Genomic DNA, 17,535 nt, shown 5'->3' with positions numbered 1-17,535 from the left:
AGTGAATAAAATACTTTTGCTCGCCCGTTTGGCTTATAAACTTTATAGCTATAGCCGGTGGTTTGTGTACAGATGTTTCACTGACTAAAGGGCGAGTTTCAAACAAAAATCCTTTGTTTGCAATTTAAATTATGTTTCAGTTGTCTCTTTTAGGGAATCTAAATTTTATCTATCAGTGATCGACAAACAGCAGTAGAGTTGTTTTTACGAAACGGCTGTGGATAAATGAAATGATGCCTATATCTCAATTGTCAATTCGTAAGACAGCCACTTTGTCGCCCGCTAACCCGGTGCACATGCGCATTGCATTACTTGCAATGACTCCAATGATACTTCGCCACCGATTTCAGAAACGATATTTGTTGTGCAATACATTGATAACGTTAACGAGCGCTTAAGAAATAGCAGGAATCACTATCCATAACTTTTCCCGTTGTAGAGTTTCTCTTTAAAACTGAGGGCCTCCACAGACTAGGGATTTATAGTTGTCGATAACTGCTTGTGATTGACAACTAAAAGTTTCGACAACTAGATAAGTCCGATAAAGGATTCCACACACTGGCGCTCAAATACTGATTTAGCAACCGAAATAGCGCAGAGTCTAAAAGTAGTCGACAACTATAAAACAAAAGTTTTCACACACTAGAAAAACGCCAAAAAATGAGGCCGTCGACAACTATTAGTTGTCGAAAACTAATAATTTAGAGTTTAGTTGGCGACAACTTGCGCGACAAACCACGTTTTTTAGTTGTCGATAACTTTTTGTGGTCGATCACAAATAGTTGTCGACAACTAAATCCCTAGTCTGTGGAGGCTCTAACAGTGTCAGTGAGATTAGATTTCAAGTAATTGTGAATATTCATGATCATTTCCTGCCGCAAATAGCTTCTCCAAAGTGTGACCAATTGCATCCCAGTCATCCCAGCTGCGCTTGAACGATGATAAAGTCACGTGAGGTCACGTGATTTCAGTGATCTTTACGAAAGGCGCAAAATTCAATTTCCCTTATCAACCGACTTGAAAATAATAACTAATCTAGGCTTTTGTAAAAATATTATGGAAAAATACATTGCTAGGAAGTGTAACCAGTCATGGCGTTCTGATGTCAATACTTTTTAAACAAGGTTTTCAGGTAAATTTGTTCTTCAGCGCTACTTAGAAGCCGGCATGCTAAGAAAGTTAGAAAACTTGATAAATGTTTTCCTCTCATGACATCCAGAGCTACGCGTGCTTCTCTTGTTAACAGACCTCCATGCTGCGTTCGCATGTTTTCTCGTGAGACTATCGCAGGCTGTGACAGCAAACATTACAAAAAGGGGAAGACTGAAGTATACATAGAAGTGTGCGGCGAATTGTGCCTAAGTTTTAAAATGTATTTTTCTACGGTCTTTACTCATAAAACAAACATTTCATCCTAAATTTATATTAATAAAATATTGCGGGATCGTAGAGGTCCATTAGCTGGGAGACCGTTCGGTAACGACGCGACTGCGGTGTTAATGTTATTGCCCAAAATATTATGTAACTTTGTCAATTTGGACACAAAAACATGTACAAGCGAGCTTTTTCACCAAAAAACTCTATAGCAAAACAAAACCACATGATCCCGGTTACCCGAGGTTTAACGAAGCGTACTAACTTTGAGGTATTGAAATGAGCAAACAACATGATCCTGGTAGAAATGTAATCATCCTAACAATAGCATGTAATTGTTTTGTTTCAAAAAGACTTATTTTAATACCTGAAATCATTCATCTCTTGCTTCTTAAAATCTCGGGTAACTCCAGGCTTATCTGAACAGCCCCTTAGTTTGTGCCAGTACTGCATTCTGTTTCGGTTTGCCGTACCATCCGGAAAAAGTTTGCTTTGAATGAGGTTTGTGAAGAAAGTTCAAAGTTGGAACACTCTAATTGATCACATGCATGTACCAAAAAACCAAATATTTCTTTATGCTGGTTACCACTTGTCTCAATGACGTAACGTCATTTTTAGGAAGGTTTTCAAACCTTGAAATCCTACCGAAGGAAGGTTGAACTCTTTTTGCAACCGTCTGCTAACCGCGCTTTTTATTTTCGAAAAAGGACTGGGTGTGAGATAATACGAATAATTTTGCCTGATTTTCCCGGCAAGCTATGACAAACATGCTAGATTATTATATGACGTATGAAATAGTTATTTTTAGTTATTTCGTGTATTCGATCTGTCTTATCTCCAAGTGCTTTTTCCCACTAATCATGGTTGGAAGCATGCGTCCTGCGGACACAAATATTTCCGACATCGCGCCTCTTCTGGAAGTTTCCTATTCTGTACAAAATTCTTTTCTTCATTGAAGACGTGCAGAAGCTAATTAAACAAGAAGGAAAATTATTACTTGGACACATAAGCTTTCAAATTGTCAGCTAAATTCATTAAAATTGGCTTAGCTTGCACCAAAGTGCATTCTCTGGTTACCACAGTTGATGTGGAAAATAATAACCCAAGTAATTGATAATTCTGATGACAATGATAATTCTGATGCCGCATAAAATATTCATCAACATTCCGTGGTAACTAGGTTGAATCAGTGCACCGCGGGTAAACATTGCCATGGTTATGCTTAAAACGTTTCAATGACCAGCCGTTTGATTGAGAGATACTCATAAACTTCGAAACGACTTATGACAAGTGTTCAAATATCTTGTGCAATGAGGAAAGGCGAGAAGGCTGGGGCCAAGGAGGATAGTCCAGATCTTCAGGGCACCAGTTCTGGCACTGAGGTTGAAATGATTGCGGCAAAGCCAACCAAAGTGAACAGTAAAACAACTTGGTTTCAAAAAAGTTTCGGTTTGATTGGGGCCTATTCCAGCATCAAGAGAGAATTTTTTATCAATGCCGTAAAGCAAATCGAGGTAGGCTTGCCAGGTCAAAAAATGTACACTCAAAAAATGTACACTCAATCGGGTTCGAAAGGGACGCCTGTATAAAAAGATTAGTTGTATTAAATCCATCAAATCTTGTCAATTATCACTTCATTACTCGGGCTTGGCCTACCTCCTGCGTAACTGGCCCAGTGGGAATGGTATTGGCACACACATAAATCAATAGTGCTCATCGAACTAGGTTTAGGAATATCACTCCGACACGCTGTTATATATGATTACTGTATATACATTATATACGATTACTTGAGGCATAGGTTGTCACTATTACCAGCTTATGAGTAATATTTTCACAGTTCGTACAGTAAATACTGGTACAGAGACATTGTAAATAAATAATATGATAGCGCGAAATTTATTATTGATGCTCAGAAAACTGCAAGCTGTGCGGAAGGGGTATGCAAAACTCATGGCTGGCAATATATCTATGCGAAAATAAATCACATTACATAAATAAAATATTTTCGCGCGGGGTGAAATTCTGGGCCCGGTTGTACGAAAGCTGGATAGCGCTATCCACTGAAGAGTTGCTTTTCCAATAATTGCCTTTTCACTATAATTGCCGTTGTTGGGCTCATAAACCCATAAAGCCTTTTCTCCATAATTGCCGTTGTTGGGCCTTAAAACGATTGAAAAAACTGTGGATAGCGCTGGGCAGGCAACTTTCGTACAACCATGGACATTTAAAGGGAATTCCCTTTGTTTATCTATATAGTATACAACCGGCCCCTGGCATCGCGCGCACAAGCTGACCACGTAACGATTAGTTTCACGAATTATTTAGGTATAGTCAGTTGCAACTACATGTCCAATACGACCGGTCTATATTTAACCATATGTTTATATTCCGACCAAACTGATTGGTGTGTTTTAAACTGACCGGCAAGAAGAGCATTCTTCGAAACACTAAAGAAAACCGTGTCCCATTTCTTCAAAAGGTACTAGCAATTTTGTTACGCGAAACCTATGGCTATATATGCCTATATGTAATGACTTGTAGCAAATGGAATGTTTACGTTGAATTTATCACTTAGTCGTAAAAGAACATGGTGCGTGAGACGGTGAGAGTGATTCTGGAATTCGACGTCAAAGTGATTCTGGTATTTGACTTATATAAACTTTAGGATTAGAATGTTAGGATTATAATGAATTATCCCTTATTGTCGATGCTTGAACTAACTATTTTGTGAATGTATTATGTTTCGTCTGCGCGTGACTTGACATCTATTGCTATAGGCTAGGCTACAACCCTGCAATAGCACAGTCATCCATACTACATCTGCTGGTAAAGACATGCAAGTGTGAAAACCGGCCAGTTAAGATCATGCAAAGCTATTTTAAACTTCAACTTCATTGGTAGGCTGCCTCATGCATGCTTTAGGACATCGCCGGTTCCACTGAAATCTGCACGTACATGAACTCATGCACATTTGTTTTAGACTAAAGCCATTGGAAAATCGCAACTAAAACCATTTTAAAATTGTGAAGCTTATTTCATATTAACTGCGCTTTATAATTATATCTTTTTTTTAAATAGTTATGTAGTTTCATATTCTATATACAGTATAGAAAAGGACGCATGATTCTGGTTCTTTTCGGAATAGTATTTTTCTTTTAATTTACTGCATGTCGTTGCATGCAATAAAAGTGCATGTTCATGCATGGATAAAATATATATATCGTCTTTATATATCAGGCCTTATATATATATAATTACTATAATTATATATAATACAGGATTTTAAACCAATTGGGAATTTTTCCTACTATATATATAGTCTAGTATATATCCATTCGTACAACGATTTTATTCATCTAATACATTTTATAGTATGTAATTATATATATACTATGATTTGAAGAACGTTCCGGCGGAGGTTCGCACGCAACAACTATATATTTTTTTTCTCTGAGACATCCAAGTCCTTAATTAACTTACGTAAATTATAGACGTCATCTGACGTAACTTACTAAAGAATAACATAAATTACAATTATATAAAATGTTATGTATACATATGATAGGTATATCTGAAAGCAACTCATATGTTTACATAATCGTAATTTATGGAGCAAGTTAGGGTTTCAAAATAAACATTGCTAATGGTGCTTTCATAATGATAATGGCCAGTTTCTTTGCCGAAGCGAACTCATCAACTTGGATTGAAAAAAAAGTGAATGTCATGACTTATGTAATGTTTAACAGGATATGCTAAGGCACAAGCCAAAGTGAAGGAGGTTATATATACTCCTGTCCGTGATCTTTAGCAAACCAGTTGTGACATCGTAGTATAACCGCAGTCAATATGATTCCAGCAGAAGCGAACGCCGTAAACAGTAAAACGTTATGGTTTCAGAAATGTTTTGGTGTGATTGGGGCCTATTTAAACATCAGTGAAGAAGCGTTCATGAGCGCTGTCATGCAAATCGAGGTATGCTTGTTCGGATAAACTTAAGTTTCACAAAATTGTTAGAAGGAAATCAACCATGTTTAACGTCGTCAGTTATCACTAAAATGCATGGAAGAATTTCTCATCACACTAGTCATATGAATGGCAGTTATATATATATATATACATCACTCCCGCGTACATTATTTTAAGAATTGTTTTGAAAATGTCAATAATTTACTGTGTAGCGCTATACAAATCATAATGATCATATGTCCATGGGCCATGGCCCGAGTGGAAGCGGTTAACCTTATATATATATATATACGAGTTGCAGTTACGGCTTCGCTCCAAGCCCAATTAATTCCTTAAGCTTGTGCCCAAGTATATATCTATGAAAAATAATGGTAAGTCCTTGACCTGGTCTTAAACGCCTTCTATGCGGAAAAAACTTCTCCGCGCGTAATCAGTCATGTATTTACATGCAAAACTGCACGATGGACTTCGTTTTTCCCCCGCGATGAGAAGAAATCGTTGATGGTTTGACCATGCAACTGAGCTACAACACGGTCCGGCGCGGAGGAAACAAAACGATCTCAAATTAGGGTGACATGCGAGTGCTGAGTTCATCATGAAAGAATGCTCGTTATAAAATAACATGAACGCATATATGTTCATCCAAACACGGAAATTTAATTCGCTTACGGGAATCAAAGAAAATAACCTAAAGGTATAGGGAAAAATCAACATGAAATTAAACAGAAACATGTCGACTTGTCACAGCCCGCAGCCCGGAGTATTTCATCATGAAAATCAGTGATGCACATGGTCAACAACTAGAAAGCACATGCACCGCGCCAAAAAATGTGAATATATACGTACCGTCGCATACTACTTTTATTAGATCTAGACCAAATTTATTAATAAGTTTAACTATTGTTAGTCGGAAAATCCTTTGTTCTGTCGTTTTCTTGTGCACGCGTTTGGGCCTTATTTGTCCTTGGCACGCTCATTAAACAGTAAACACACATGCATGTTCTCTGAAGGCAATAAATAATATTCGAGCAGATGAACATTGGTATATATGTAAAAAATAAAAACCGTGCACAGCACACATATTAATTAAACCTGGTTCTCAAAAGTCACCGATAGTCGGGCACGTATTGTTTGTGGCCGTGAAGAAGAAAATTTATTCAAAATAACAAAGCATGCACTTTATTCATCAGTGATCAATGACAATCGCCATCGGCATTGCCGACCGTTTGTGTGACATATATGAGAACCAGGCTTTAGTATTCCCCTGCTTTAAAATGAACCATACTGCAATATGGCGTCTTAAGTTTATAGTATCGCTGCATGTATATGCACGCTGTATATAGCTTCGCTGTATTTTTACGTTTCCCCCCATAATCACGAAATGATGCGATAATCTTTGAGGTGACAGTGGCGGAATTAACGTCATGATCGGAACTAATACCTTCCAAGTCTCTTGATAGAGAGGCACTATACTCGTCAGCAAGAACGCATGCAGGAACAGATACCAAAGTGCCCTTTCCTTATGATTTGATGGCGAGTTATTGCACGTGAAAGCTCCAGAAACGAGTCTCAGTTCACTAACTTTCTCACAGTTCTCTCAGTTCACTATAACTTTTGCGGCAATTTCCGCTCTGTCCTTTCGACCACTTTCTTCTTCCTCTCTTTCAATGTAGCCGCCTAATGTCCCTAATCTCTTGATTGTTGCGCCTTCGTAATATGTACAGATATTCTGTATCCAATTAATTAAGGCCAACATTGAATGGGGGAAGACGGGAGGGGATAGAGGCATATTTTTGGCAATCGTCCCACAGGCCAAAAAGAAAGATCGTATATACGTGCCAGTCAGTGCTTTCAATTAAGTAATGTTTGTAAGGTAGATCTACAGGGTGTACCACTGAAAGAAAACCTTTAAGGATACTACATGCCACCCCCCTGCTTTATCGCGGTTTCAGGTTAACCTGCTCATCAAATTTGAATAAAAAATGTAAAATGAAGGTCATAGTTAGCAACGATAAGTTAACTAAGGCTTCTACACAATGCATGAGCGTGCTCCAGTCCACATCTTAATGTATCTCAGTGACTTCACGGTCAATATGATTAAACCAAACGTAGTGAAAGGTAAAACCCTATGGTTTCAGGAAAGTTTCGGATTTATTGGAGTCCATTCAAGTATCAGGAGTGAATTTTTTATTACTGCTGTCAAGCAAATCGAGGTACGCAAGAATTTGAGCTTTCCCGTTTCATTCATTTGGCTTGAGTAAAGCGCAACGAAATCAATCACCCGGGCTATTTAGGTTCAAAATATATGTAACCATGCAGGGACACACTCAGTGATAGTAGCTTAGTTAATGTATGTAACAAATTGAGGATTCGCTTAAAATATAAATAGAGTATAGAAATTCACGGGTCAGCCTGCACAAACCTTGTCACAGCTAGGACGGTTATATATATTGCTCGTGCATAGCAATAAAGCATAACGGTGACGGGGCAACGTCAAACTGGGCAACGATATTCCTACTATAGAGAAACTCAAAATTGATATATTCTTGCCCCAGATCTGAGAATTAGATTAGTTGGGGGGCTTTAGAAATGATTCGGACGAGATTTGTGTTTTTCGCGTGTTGATATCGAAGTTTTCAGTACGAGTTTACCAAATTATTTTCAAAGGATTCCTCAGCTAATGCTGCCTTTCAAGGGCCGACATATTAACATTAAGTATAATTAAAAATAATCAAAAAAGAAAACTATAAACAATATTTACAACAAAATTAAGTTTTCTTGCATGTATATGGTTTTATTTGTCAATATCGTCAATTTAAACTTGTAAATTATATGGCTGACGACCAGTAATCAGAGAAAGGTTTTTTGAAGAGTAGACCATTGCTTCTGGTTGTTAGCAACTTAGCAACGTCATTCGGAAAATTATTGTTCTAAACCCAAGCTTCACGATCAGAGAAACTTTCTTCATTAAGTCTAGATTAGGTTTTTATTATATATTTAATTTGAGTTATGCATGTGTCTGTTGTTAGTGTTATGCTTCGCATTTGGCAATCATCATTGTTACATTGATTGATTTAGTTAAACGAAAGAAAAAGTGACCGCATAATTTCAATTTTTGTAATCAAAAGCCGAGCAAAAAAAGTAGGATTCTGCCAGATAATGTAAGCTGTACGCACCGAAGAAATATGCGCGAATATCGACGAATTCCGTACTCGTGTCAGTCGTATGATATAGTGACTGATAATGCATGCCCGCCCATAATACATGGAGTTGCTACCACTTTTTGAAAATTAGTAGCTAAAACTATAGCTCAAAATTGTATATCTACAATTACCTATTGCTTCCTATCACTAAATTTCATCTCCAAAAATGTTTTCAAAAATGTTTTCCATGCAGTGCCCACCTTATATCTTCGCGTTAAAAATCTGGCCTCTTTCATCGTTAAAAAAAAAGACAACTATAGTAAGCTTGACGTGATGTTTATTGTATACAATGTACATACGTGATCTTTATTCTTTGCTTACATTAAGGCTCGTTTATACTTGCCATTTTTGCTGCGATTTTACATCTATCATGCAAAAGAAGAAAATAGCACATAAAATCAATAAATAAATATAGGTAAATAGGACGCTTTACATAGCCTCCAGGGGGCGGTTGTATGAAAGCCGGATAGCGCTATCCACCGGATAGTGATTTTTTCAACCGTTCTAAAAATGCTCGAAAAGCGATAAAATTTTAGCTTGGAAGCAACAATTATTAAAGAGGATCCTCGATTTAAGAATACTAAGATTTAATCAAAGTTTTAGCAAATAACGGGCGATTTTGAAGCGATTGAAAAACCACTATCCGTTGGATAGCGCTATCCGGCTTTCATACAACCGGCCCCAGGAAGAATCGTTTTTGTAACATCACTCGTCATTAGTGATCATATCTACAGAGTGGTACAAGAGTCAAACCACGATATTAATTATATTAATATAAATAACTAACTATAAATATATATATATATATAATTATATATATATATATATATATATATATATATATATATATATATTCAAGTTCACTGAACAAATTTATGACGTGTCCGCCGCAGCTCGTTATATAGGTCCTTAATCAATTCAATGCTAAAACGATTTTATTTCGGTTATGTTGGAACGTCCTATTTTCTTAAATAGAAAATGATTATAGTTGTATTTTTTCTTAGGGTTTTGCAGACAACCTTTTCAACATATTTGATTCAAATGACAAGGGTGTTTTGAGCGTTCAGGAACTTGTTGGTGGTTTTGGACTTCTCATTCAGTGAGTATACAATTAACTGATACATTTTCCGCATTCAACTTTTCTGTTGTATTTTGAAATCACCTTCGACACATTTCCTGTCAGGGATAAAAACCAAAGAAATGGCAGGCAGCTTCTCGAATGGTTTAACAATTATTTCAAAGAGGTCAGTGACGAGGCATCTCATATCAGTCGGGAAACGTTTGCACAATATTTGAAAGATGAAGAGGTAAGTTATAAAAACGTGCGATGTAACGTGAGATGACCTATTAATATACATGAAAGAGATTGGCTCAACGTAAAAACGTGATTGCATTTAACAGCTATAGAGTACATGCAGTGCATGGCTGAGCCCACTCGATTTAATATAAATTTACAGGACTGAGCTACTAGTGAGGTGATGAACAGTTTTTTTGCCGAATTTAATTCTCGAACAGCTCTGTAATAACGTTTCGTCAAAAGCACTTGTATATTAAGATCAATATATTGCACCTTGGAATATCTTTAGCCATATTTTGAACCTTGCGAACAATCAGTTCCCCATACCAGACGAATTTTTTCGTGCGATTGCTTTTCTTGTAAATGTACGTGATTAGATTAGCTGCATGCTGAAAAAAATTGCATTGTATATACTTTTTTTCTGTGTTACAATTTCTAGTTTGTTGGTCATCTTTTCACGGTCTTTGATTTGGATGGAAATGGAGAAATTCAGATGAAAGAGTTTATTAGTAGTTTGGACCGTCTAGAATGGTTGGTTTTTAACAAAATTAGTACCAATAATTGCGTATGACAATTGTAAGTTACGCGAAAAATTGTTTCTTGTGAGTTCAAACGACTAGGAACTGATCACAAGAACAATGATCACAATATAGTAGATATCTGACTAAAACAATTTGATAAACGCCGGAGTGTCAGCTACAATAGGACAATATCTTCACCAGGCCATATATAATGCACTTGCAAAGCGCTGTACATTACCGCTGATGTTGCATGACGTCACTGATGTCGTCGTTTGGCAACATACATTACTCACCCTAATTCTAAAATTATCACAAAAATTGATTTTGCCAGCCAAATGTGTTCACTCGCATTAATTCATTCTGAGCTAGACGCTAGCTGTTAAGATTTAATTGAAACAGGTTTAGTAGAGAACTTGACAAAGCTTACGATAGGTAGCTACCGTAGCTACCATTCAAAACTGGAGCTGGAACAACTATATTCTCATTACTCATACGTGATTTTTAACAATTGACATAGTAAGTTGTCAAGACAATAAATACAACTGGCCTGTATTATTTTGCAGTGCATCTGTGGATAGTAAGTGGTATAGATGGATAGAAGATCACTTCAACATAGACGAGTCTTCTGACAGGAAAATAACTTTCGACCAATTCAAAAATGCCCTTCGTCTAAAAAAGGTATGCTTGGTGCTTATGCAGTTATGGGCTATCAAAAATATTAAATTGGACAGCATGAAAGCTGATGTGAACTTTCCTAAAACCGAAAGCATATCCCGATATGGCAAAAAGTACATCTTCCTAGATATGGTCATTGATAGGCGATAAAGATATTTTGCGGATAAGCTCCAATTTACCGAAAGAAATGTGGCAGCTTCTTCGATTAATTACAGTTCCTAGATTTAAGTTTGCATTTTTTTTTCAGTGTCTATTTGATATTTTTAAATCTTGTTTAGTCGTTCTTTTCCGAAAGATTTTTTTCCATGTTTGACACGGATGGTGATGGTTCAATTGATATGAAAGAATTGGTCAATGGTTTGCAAATATTAACGAAAGGTACTCAATCCGAAAAACTCAAGTTCCTCTTTAACGTTTACGACATAGACGGTGAGTTCATTTATGTTTACCAATATAAGTTTACAACTATACGCAGCAAAGTTTTTGCTGCGGTATTCTTTCTTTAGGTTACCGGATATTTAAGTTAAGGCACTTTATATACACTGAGCATTCATAATCGTTTTCATCTTTTTTTAAGAAGAAAATCGTACCCAAAAGGATTACTACCGTCCTCATCCCCATGCACATACAGGCGCATGCAAAGTAGCCAACGATTTGGAACAGCATAAATGAATTATGGAAAAAAATCACGAATCACGAACGCTTCTAAATAATATTAATTCCCTTTTCCCCCTTTTGCATCAATTTTGCAACATGGCGTAATAGCTACGTTCTCGAATAGCAAAACGTCTACTCAAAATCGTAAAAGCAGTAACTTTGATGGGGTAAATTACCTTTTAAAATCCAGAGATTTATGCTGATTTCCGAAATCTCATTCCCAAACAGAGTCAAAAAGTACAATAAATTACCAACACGAGTAGCAATTCATTATGATGATGTTACATTTAGTTTTGTGTTGATGTAGGGAGTGGTAGTCTTAACAAAGAAGAAATGCGAATTGTCCTAGAATCGTGCGTCCAAGAGAGCCATATCAAGTTCACTAAAGATCAAATGGAAGAGCTCGTCAGTGCTCTGTTTGAAGAAACCGACGCAGATAAAAACGGTCAGATCACATTCGAGGAATTTTCATCTTGTTTATCCAAGTTTCCCGGTGTGGCTGAAAATCTCACAATAGCGTAAGTACATATATAATTGAAGTATTATGAGTTTGGCCAGTCTGAGTTATAAGTAGCCAAAATAATTCAAAAATAGTATACAATTGTTTAATTATAACTCTGGATTATAACTTGGCAATTCGAATGTATTCCACTTGTTCCTGGTCTAAACAGGATTATCGTGATTTTTGGTGAAGTTTAGGAGAAGATTCTACGACGGCTGGATAGCACCAACCACCGGTAGAGACGCTGTCCAGGTCTCGTACAGGCAGAAGACTTGTGTCAGAAACCTTGTTCTTTAAGATTTACTATTCTTCACTAATAGAGCTGGAAACTGGCTAAATCCTCCTGAAGAGAAAGCAAGGAGACGGTTGAGGGATCGCACTCGTTCGAAGATGCGATGGGCCACTGTTAAGAAAAATGGACTCACCGTACTCTTCGTAATCCTGTACTTCCTCGTGAACGCTGCGTTGTTTATCTGGGTGGCCATTCAGAGGAAAGACGAAGGTGGTTGGGTGATAGTCGCTAGGGTCCACGGAATGTGCTTAAATTTCAACGGCATGTTCGTATTGGTTCTAATGCTGAAACACTCGCTAACGTGGTTGAGGTCAACTAGAGTTGGAAAATATTTTCCGATTGATCATCACATTGAGTTTCATAAGGCTGTGGCGGTGGTGATATTTGTACAAGGCGTTTTGCATTTCATTGGACATCTTGGTAGATACAGTGAGTATCAAGTAATTAGGATTTTTGATTGTACAGTTACGTGGGATATCTGTCTGCCACTATCTGCATGACTGTCTGGCATGCTCTTGTTTTTTGTTTTCATTCTGGCCCCGCAGGGATTTAAGGATTTATTAACGAGGATCACACAGTCCGCATATTCAAATATACTTACTCTACGACTACGGGCTCTGCATGAAGAAAAATTAGTGACGTTTGATTGTAAAAAAACATATCAAAAACCATAAGGGTTAGTCTCATAATCAGAGCTTCCCAACAAGAGCTATTACACAAAGCGCGGCTTCATCTGGCTTTATGCAGAAAAAAGCAGTTTAGGTTCATTCCCTTTTAGTTACCACTGATTCAAATATCGAAGTCTGGGAGTATTTATTTACAACAAAGTCTGGTGAAGGATGGGTGAATGGAACAGCTGGGATCACCGGTGTTTTATTGTTCGTCGTTTTTGGTGTAATGGCAGTCATGTCGTTGCCTGTAGTCCGTCGCAAAGGGCACTTTGAGGTAAGTGGTTTCACTGGAAACGCAACCATTTTGGATTATATTTTGGTGCCGTAAGACATGAAATTTGGCGTTAAATGCCTAAATGAAATCGTTTGTAACGAATATGTCCAAGGTGACAAACTTTTGTTACATTGAGCTACACTACTTGAATATCAATTACATAGGAATATTTGAACTTTGCTCAAGCACAAATACTCCATTTGCTTGACTATACAGTAAACAATTTCCTTTGTCTTTAAAGCTGTTCTTCTATACCCATCATTTATTCGTGGTTTGGTGGATACTGCTCATTCTTCACGCACCTAACTTCTGGAAATGGTTCATTGCTCCTGCAGTGATTTACTTAATCGAGAGAATCTTCAGTCTGCGTATTGTCAACAAAGCTCGCTTTGGAAAAACGTTCATAAAGGAGGGAGTAATTTTCCCGTCAAAGGTAGGGAGGGTGGGCCCTTTCTAGTGACGTAGCTAGCACCGATAAGCATGGGTGGGGCTATATCTATATAGATTCAATTAAACGATAATAGTAAAAATCTATTTGAAAAGAAATATGTTATGTAGCGTACGGATATAAAAATACTCCCTCCCTCCTACTGGCCCTTTGTCTGCAGCAGCCAAAAGTTATGTTTCATAATGTATTGTGACAACATTCCAGACAACATAAGTATTTACTAAGACGAATTACGAATTGTCTAATTCGTTATTTACAGGTCACTCATTTAATCATTCCACGATCGCAAAATTTCAAGTACAAATCAGGGGACTACGTTCTAGTAAACATTCCACACATAGCAAAATACGAATGGCATCCTTTTACGATCAGCAGCTCTCCGGACCAGACTGAAACAATATGGCTGCATATCCGGGGGGTGGGCACTTGGACCAACAAGTTATATGACTATTATAACGAGGAGTCGAAGAATAAAGCTTCTGTTACCAAAATTTCAAGAAGGAAGACCATATCTTACATCATAAAAGAAGAAAGGTACGAAAATATGTCTTAAATAGGAGTAATAATTTATGATGACAGCATAATGGAACCTGGGGTAGTAACGTTATCAACCGTCCGCGCCCGCTTTCAAGGCCCAATAAATGCCAAGGACAAGTCCCCTGCTCGATTTGCAACACAACGTTTTGCAAGTTTGAAATTTTTACGTGGTACATCCACAAACATTCCCATTAATTATCAGCTCACGAACTACAGCCAAGGTACGAAAATGACAACAAATTTTTAATATTATTATGTCACTGTTTTTATTATTCGGTATACATGAATTTCAATTTTCTTTTAGGAACAGTGAAAAGTATTTACGTCGGCGTAGACTTTATAGTTCTTTCAAAGAAGGGGAAGAAAAGAAGAAAGATGAAGCGAGTACTTCAGGCAACAACAACATGAACCGAACGCAGCAGACGTTTTATGCTATCCCCGAGGAAACAGATGAAAATTCCAAATCAATTGCTTTGAAGAGTGTAGGGAAGATCCCCAGTTCCCATTCGCTTTCGGAGTCAACTGACAGTGGAATTGGGAAATTAGAAGTAATATTATAATAATCAATTGTTCGCTATGTTTCCAAGTTACTAAATTCATATGTAGTATGCCTGATATCCTTTATAATAATCAAATAGAGTGATGAGTGCAAGCCTACCATGCAGTTCGTTGGTTGGTTGCCTCTCCTCTCATTATTGTGTATCCATTCAACTTATATCTAGTGCATGCTGATATTGTGTGAGAATTCTGCACGGGCTTTCATTGAGCTCTTCAAAAAATCAATTCTGTTAGTGTTTATAATAGTCAAAAGATTTTACCTATTTATAGATAGATAGATGGATAGATAGATAAGGCTGACAAGGCTCATAAAGGACAGATAAGACTCATAAAGGAGAATAACAGTGCAAAGGCAGCGAAATAGTTCTTGTTTATGCGAATTTTACAAGACCAATGATCCTGTTTTTCTATAAAAGGCTATAGATTTCGAAGAAAATTACCGGATATCTTTGTACCCGAAATCTCTTTCACATTTAGATATATCTGGATGGTCCGTATGGAGCACCCGCTGAGCACTTCTTCGAGGCTGAACACGCAGTGTTGGTTTCCAGCGGAATTGGCGTTACACCGTTTGCTTCTATCTTGCAAACAATAATGTTGAGATACAAAAGCGCCTCACACATGTGCCCGAATTGCGAATATTCGTGGGTGGGAAATGTACCATTTTCTTTGCGAAAATTACAAAAGGTATAATAATGTTCATGAATTTGTATGAGCTTCAAACAACTATAATAACGTTTGCTATTCTCGTTCCAAGTAGTTATTATCTAATATTTTATCTATGAAATTTAAGTTATCCCATCATTCTGATGAAATCCAATATACGTGATATAATAGGTCGACTTCTTCTGGATCAATCGCGACCAAGCGTCGTTCGAGTGGTTCATCAGCCTTCTCGCTCAGCTGGAAATGGAACAGTCGGAGCAACGTGGGGTGTTCAGCGAACATTTTTTGGATATGCATATTTACATGACTGCTGCTCTGAAGAAGGAAGACATAAAGGCAGTCGGTCTGCAGCTGGCTTTGGAACTGATACATGAAAAGAAAGAAAAGGATCTGATAACTGGCTTGAAAACCAGAACAAACCCTGGACGACCTGACTGGGACCAGGTAAACTCTCCAATCTATATGCAAGAGCTTATTATATAGGCTGGATTTCCACTTGCAGAGAAATGCATGGTTTATAATATTTCGCTAGCGAACCATTCCTCTGCAAAATCCGGATTCTCCTTTGGAAAAATCTAGACTTTTATATACAATATAGTATACTATTATGATTATCTCGGTATCATGGAGAGTTTTAGAGATGGAGCTTTTGCTTGAATCATAAAATTCACGCAAATTTATTATTCATATGAAATGTATTTTACAAGTTCATGGTTGCATGATTTGGACGTTAGCACTCTGACCGGCTATAGTATGTATCGTCAGGTAAAGAGCAATCAGATTCTAAAGTCTAGACACATTTTATGCATATAACTGTTCGTGGGACTTTCTCCGTGTTTAATGCGTAATCTCCTATACTCAGAGTCTTAACTATAGACAGTAAGTCCCTCTATACACGCCTCCTGTGGAAATCAGCTTCGGTTGACAGGGTAAGCGTGGGTGAATAAAGTTTTTCTATCTCTATCTATCTCTATCTCTATCAAAATTTCTGTGACGTTATGTATCTCATAATTCCCAAATTTGTTTTGAATACATTTTCTTTTAGGTATTCAAAGGGCTAAGTGAACAAAATCATGGTCAAGTGTCAGTATTCTACTGCGGAAATCCAGCCCTTGGCACGATTCTGAGACGACAGTGCGAGAAATACAAGTTTGAATTTCGTTCAGAGAAATTCTAGGTGATCAGAAGGCCACGCGTAATATAATATGATATAATCTTCAGTATTTTTGCCCAATGATTATACTTTTCACTGGAACTCTGTTTTTGACTGGAAACTGTGGAATAATCCCCCTGAATATTTAGGGAAGATAAGGTCTTAATTCCCTGTTTACTAGCTTTTCTTTTCTAACCTAAGCAATTGAATACAATCTTGTCGGGAATGATGTACATTTGATACAAATTTGATATTTTTTGTAAATCCTTCTATTCCCGTAGAGATAGAATGCTGTAAGGAATAGCGTTTTTTAATAAAGTTTTGCGCAGTTTTGAGTATGTGAAATGAACGAGGTAAAGGCAAGTTAGAAAATATAGGGCTGTAATCTGGTAATCACCTTCAGGTCGAAACGTCGAGAAGTGTTTTGTCTATTTTGGCAATTGTTATACCACATTTGATGCTAAGTTGTTTGAAGACGCTGCCACGCTGCCCCTTGGTTATATTGGAACTTATGTAATCTGGTAGTCATTAAATAAAAATGCGTTACGGCATATGAAAGAAGTTATCGCATTTTAACAAGGAAATAAATACAGTTGATTCTTAAGGATCGACTTCACGGATAACGGATTTTTATTTCCATTTGAAAGCGGAAGAAATTTGCACAATATAGGGCGAGCAAAAGGACACGAATTACGGCAGCCTTTAGAAAACTATGTACTGTTTGTGAACTATTATTTA

At 37.2% G+C, this 17,535-nt stretch overlaps 1 protein-coding gene across 1 annotated transcript; it reads left to right on the top strand.

Annotated features, from left to right (window-relative positions):
- The first annotated feature begins 2,575 nt into the window (after nt 1-2,575).
- LOC114527866 (NADPH oxidase 5-like) lies at nt 2,576-17,119 on the top strand. The gene is made up of 15 exons (XM_028549573.1): nt 2,576-2,888; nt 9,551-9,645; nt 9,730-9,853; nt 10,283-10,374; nt 10,928-11,042; nt 11,318-11,468; nt 12,004-12,214; nt 12,519-12,919; nt 13,269-13,435; nt 13,677-13,868; nt 14,143-14,417; nt 14,725-14,968; nt 15,456-15,665; nt 15,816-16,088; nt 16,690-17,119. Exons 1-15 carry the CDS (start codon nt 2,658-2,660, stop codon nt 16,819-16,821), a joined length of 2,913 nt encoding a protein of 970 aa, XP_028405374.1. The 5' UTR covers nt 2,576-2,657; the 3' UTR covers nt 16,822-17,119.
- Nucleotides 17,120-17,535: the final 416 nt, after the last annotated feature.

Source organism: Dendronephthya gigantea, unplaced genomic scaffold (assembly GCF_004324835.1).
Source record: "Dendronephthya gigantea isolate DGI-Jeju-01 unplaced genomic scaffold, DenGig_1.0 000047F, whole genome shotgun sequence".
In the NCBI taxonomy this organism is placed as follows: domain Eukaryota; kingdom Metazoa; phylum Cnidaria; class Anthozoa; order Malacalcyonacea; family Nephtheidae; genus Dendronephthya; species Dendronephthya gigantea.
The sequence above is the reverse complement of the archived record's forward strand: the minus strand, read 5'-3'. Positions and strand labels throughout refer to the sequence as shown.

Coding starts and splice junctions, on each gene's coding strand:
- LOC114527866 (XM_028549573.1), top strand. CDS start 2,658: ATGACAAGTGTTCAAATATCTTGTGCAATGAGGAAAGGCGAGAAGGCT. Junction 14,418..14,724: donor TACATCATAAAAGAAGAAAG/GTACGAAAATAT, acceptor ATTTTCTTTTAG/GAACAGTGAAAAGTATTTAC. Junction 16,089..16,689: donor GACGACCTGACTGGGACCAG/GTAAACTCTCCA, acceptor ATTTTCTTTTAG/GTATTCAAAGGGCTAAGTGA.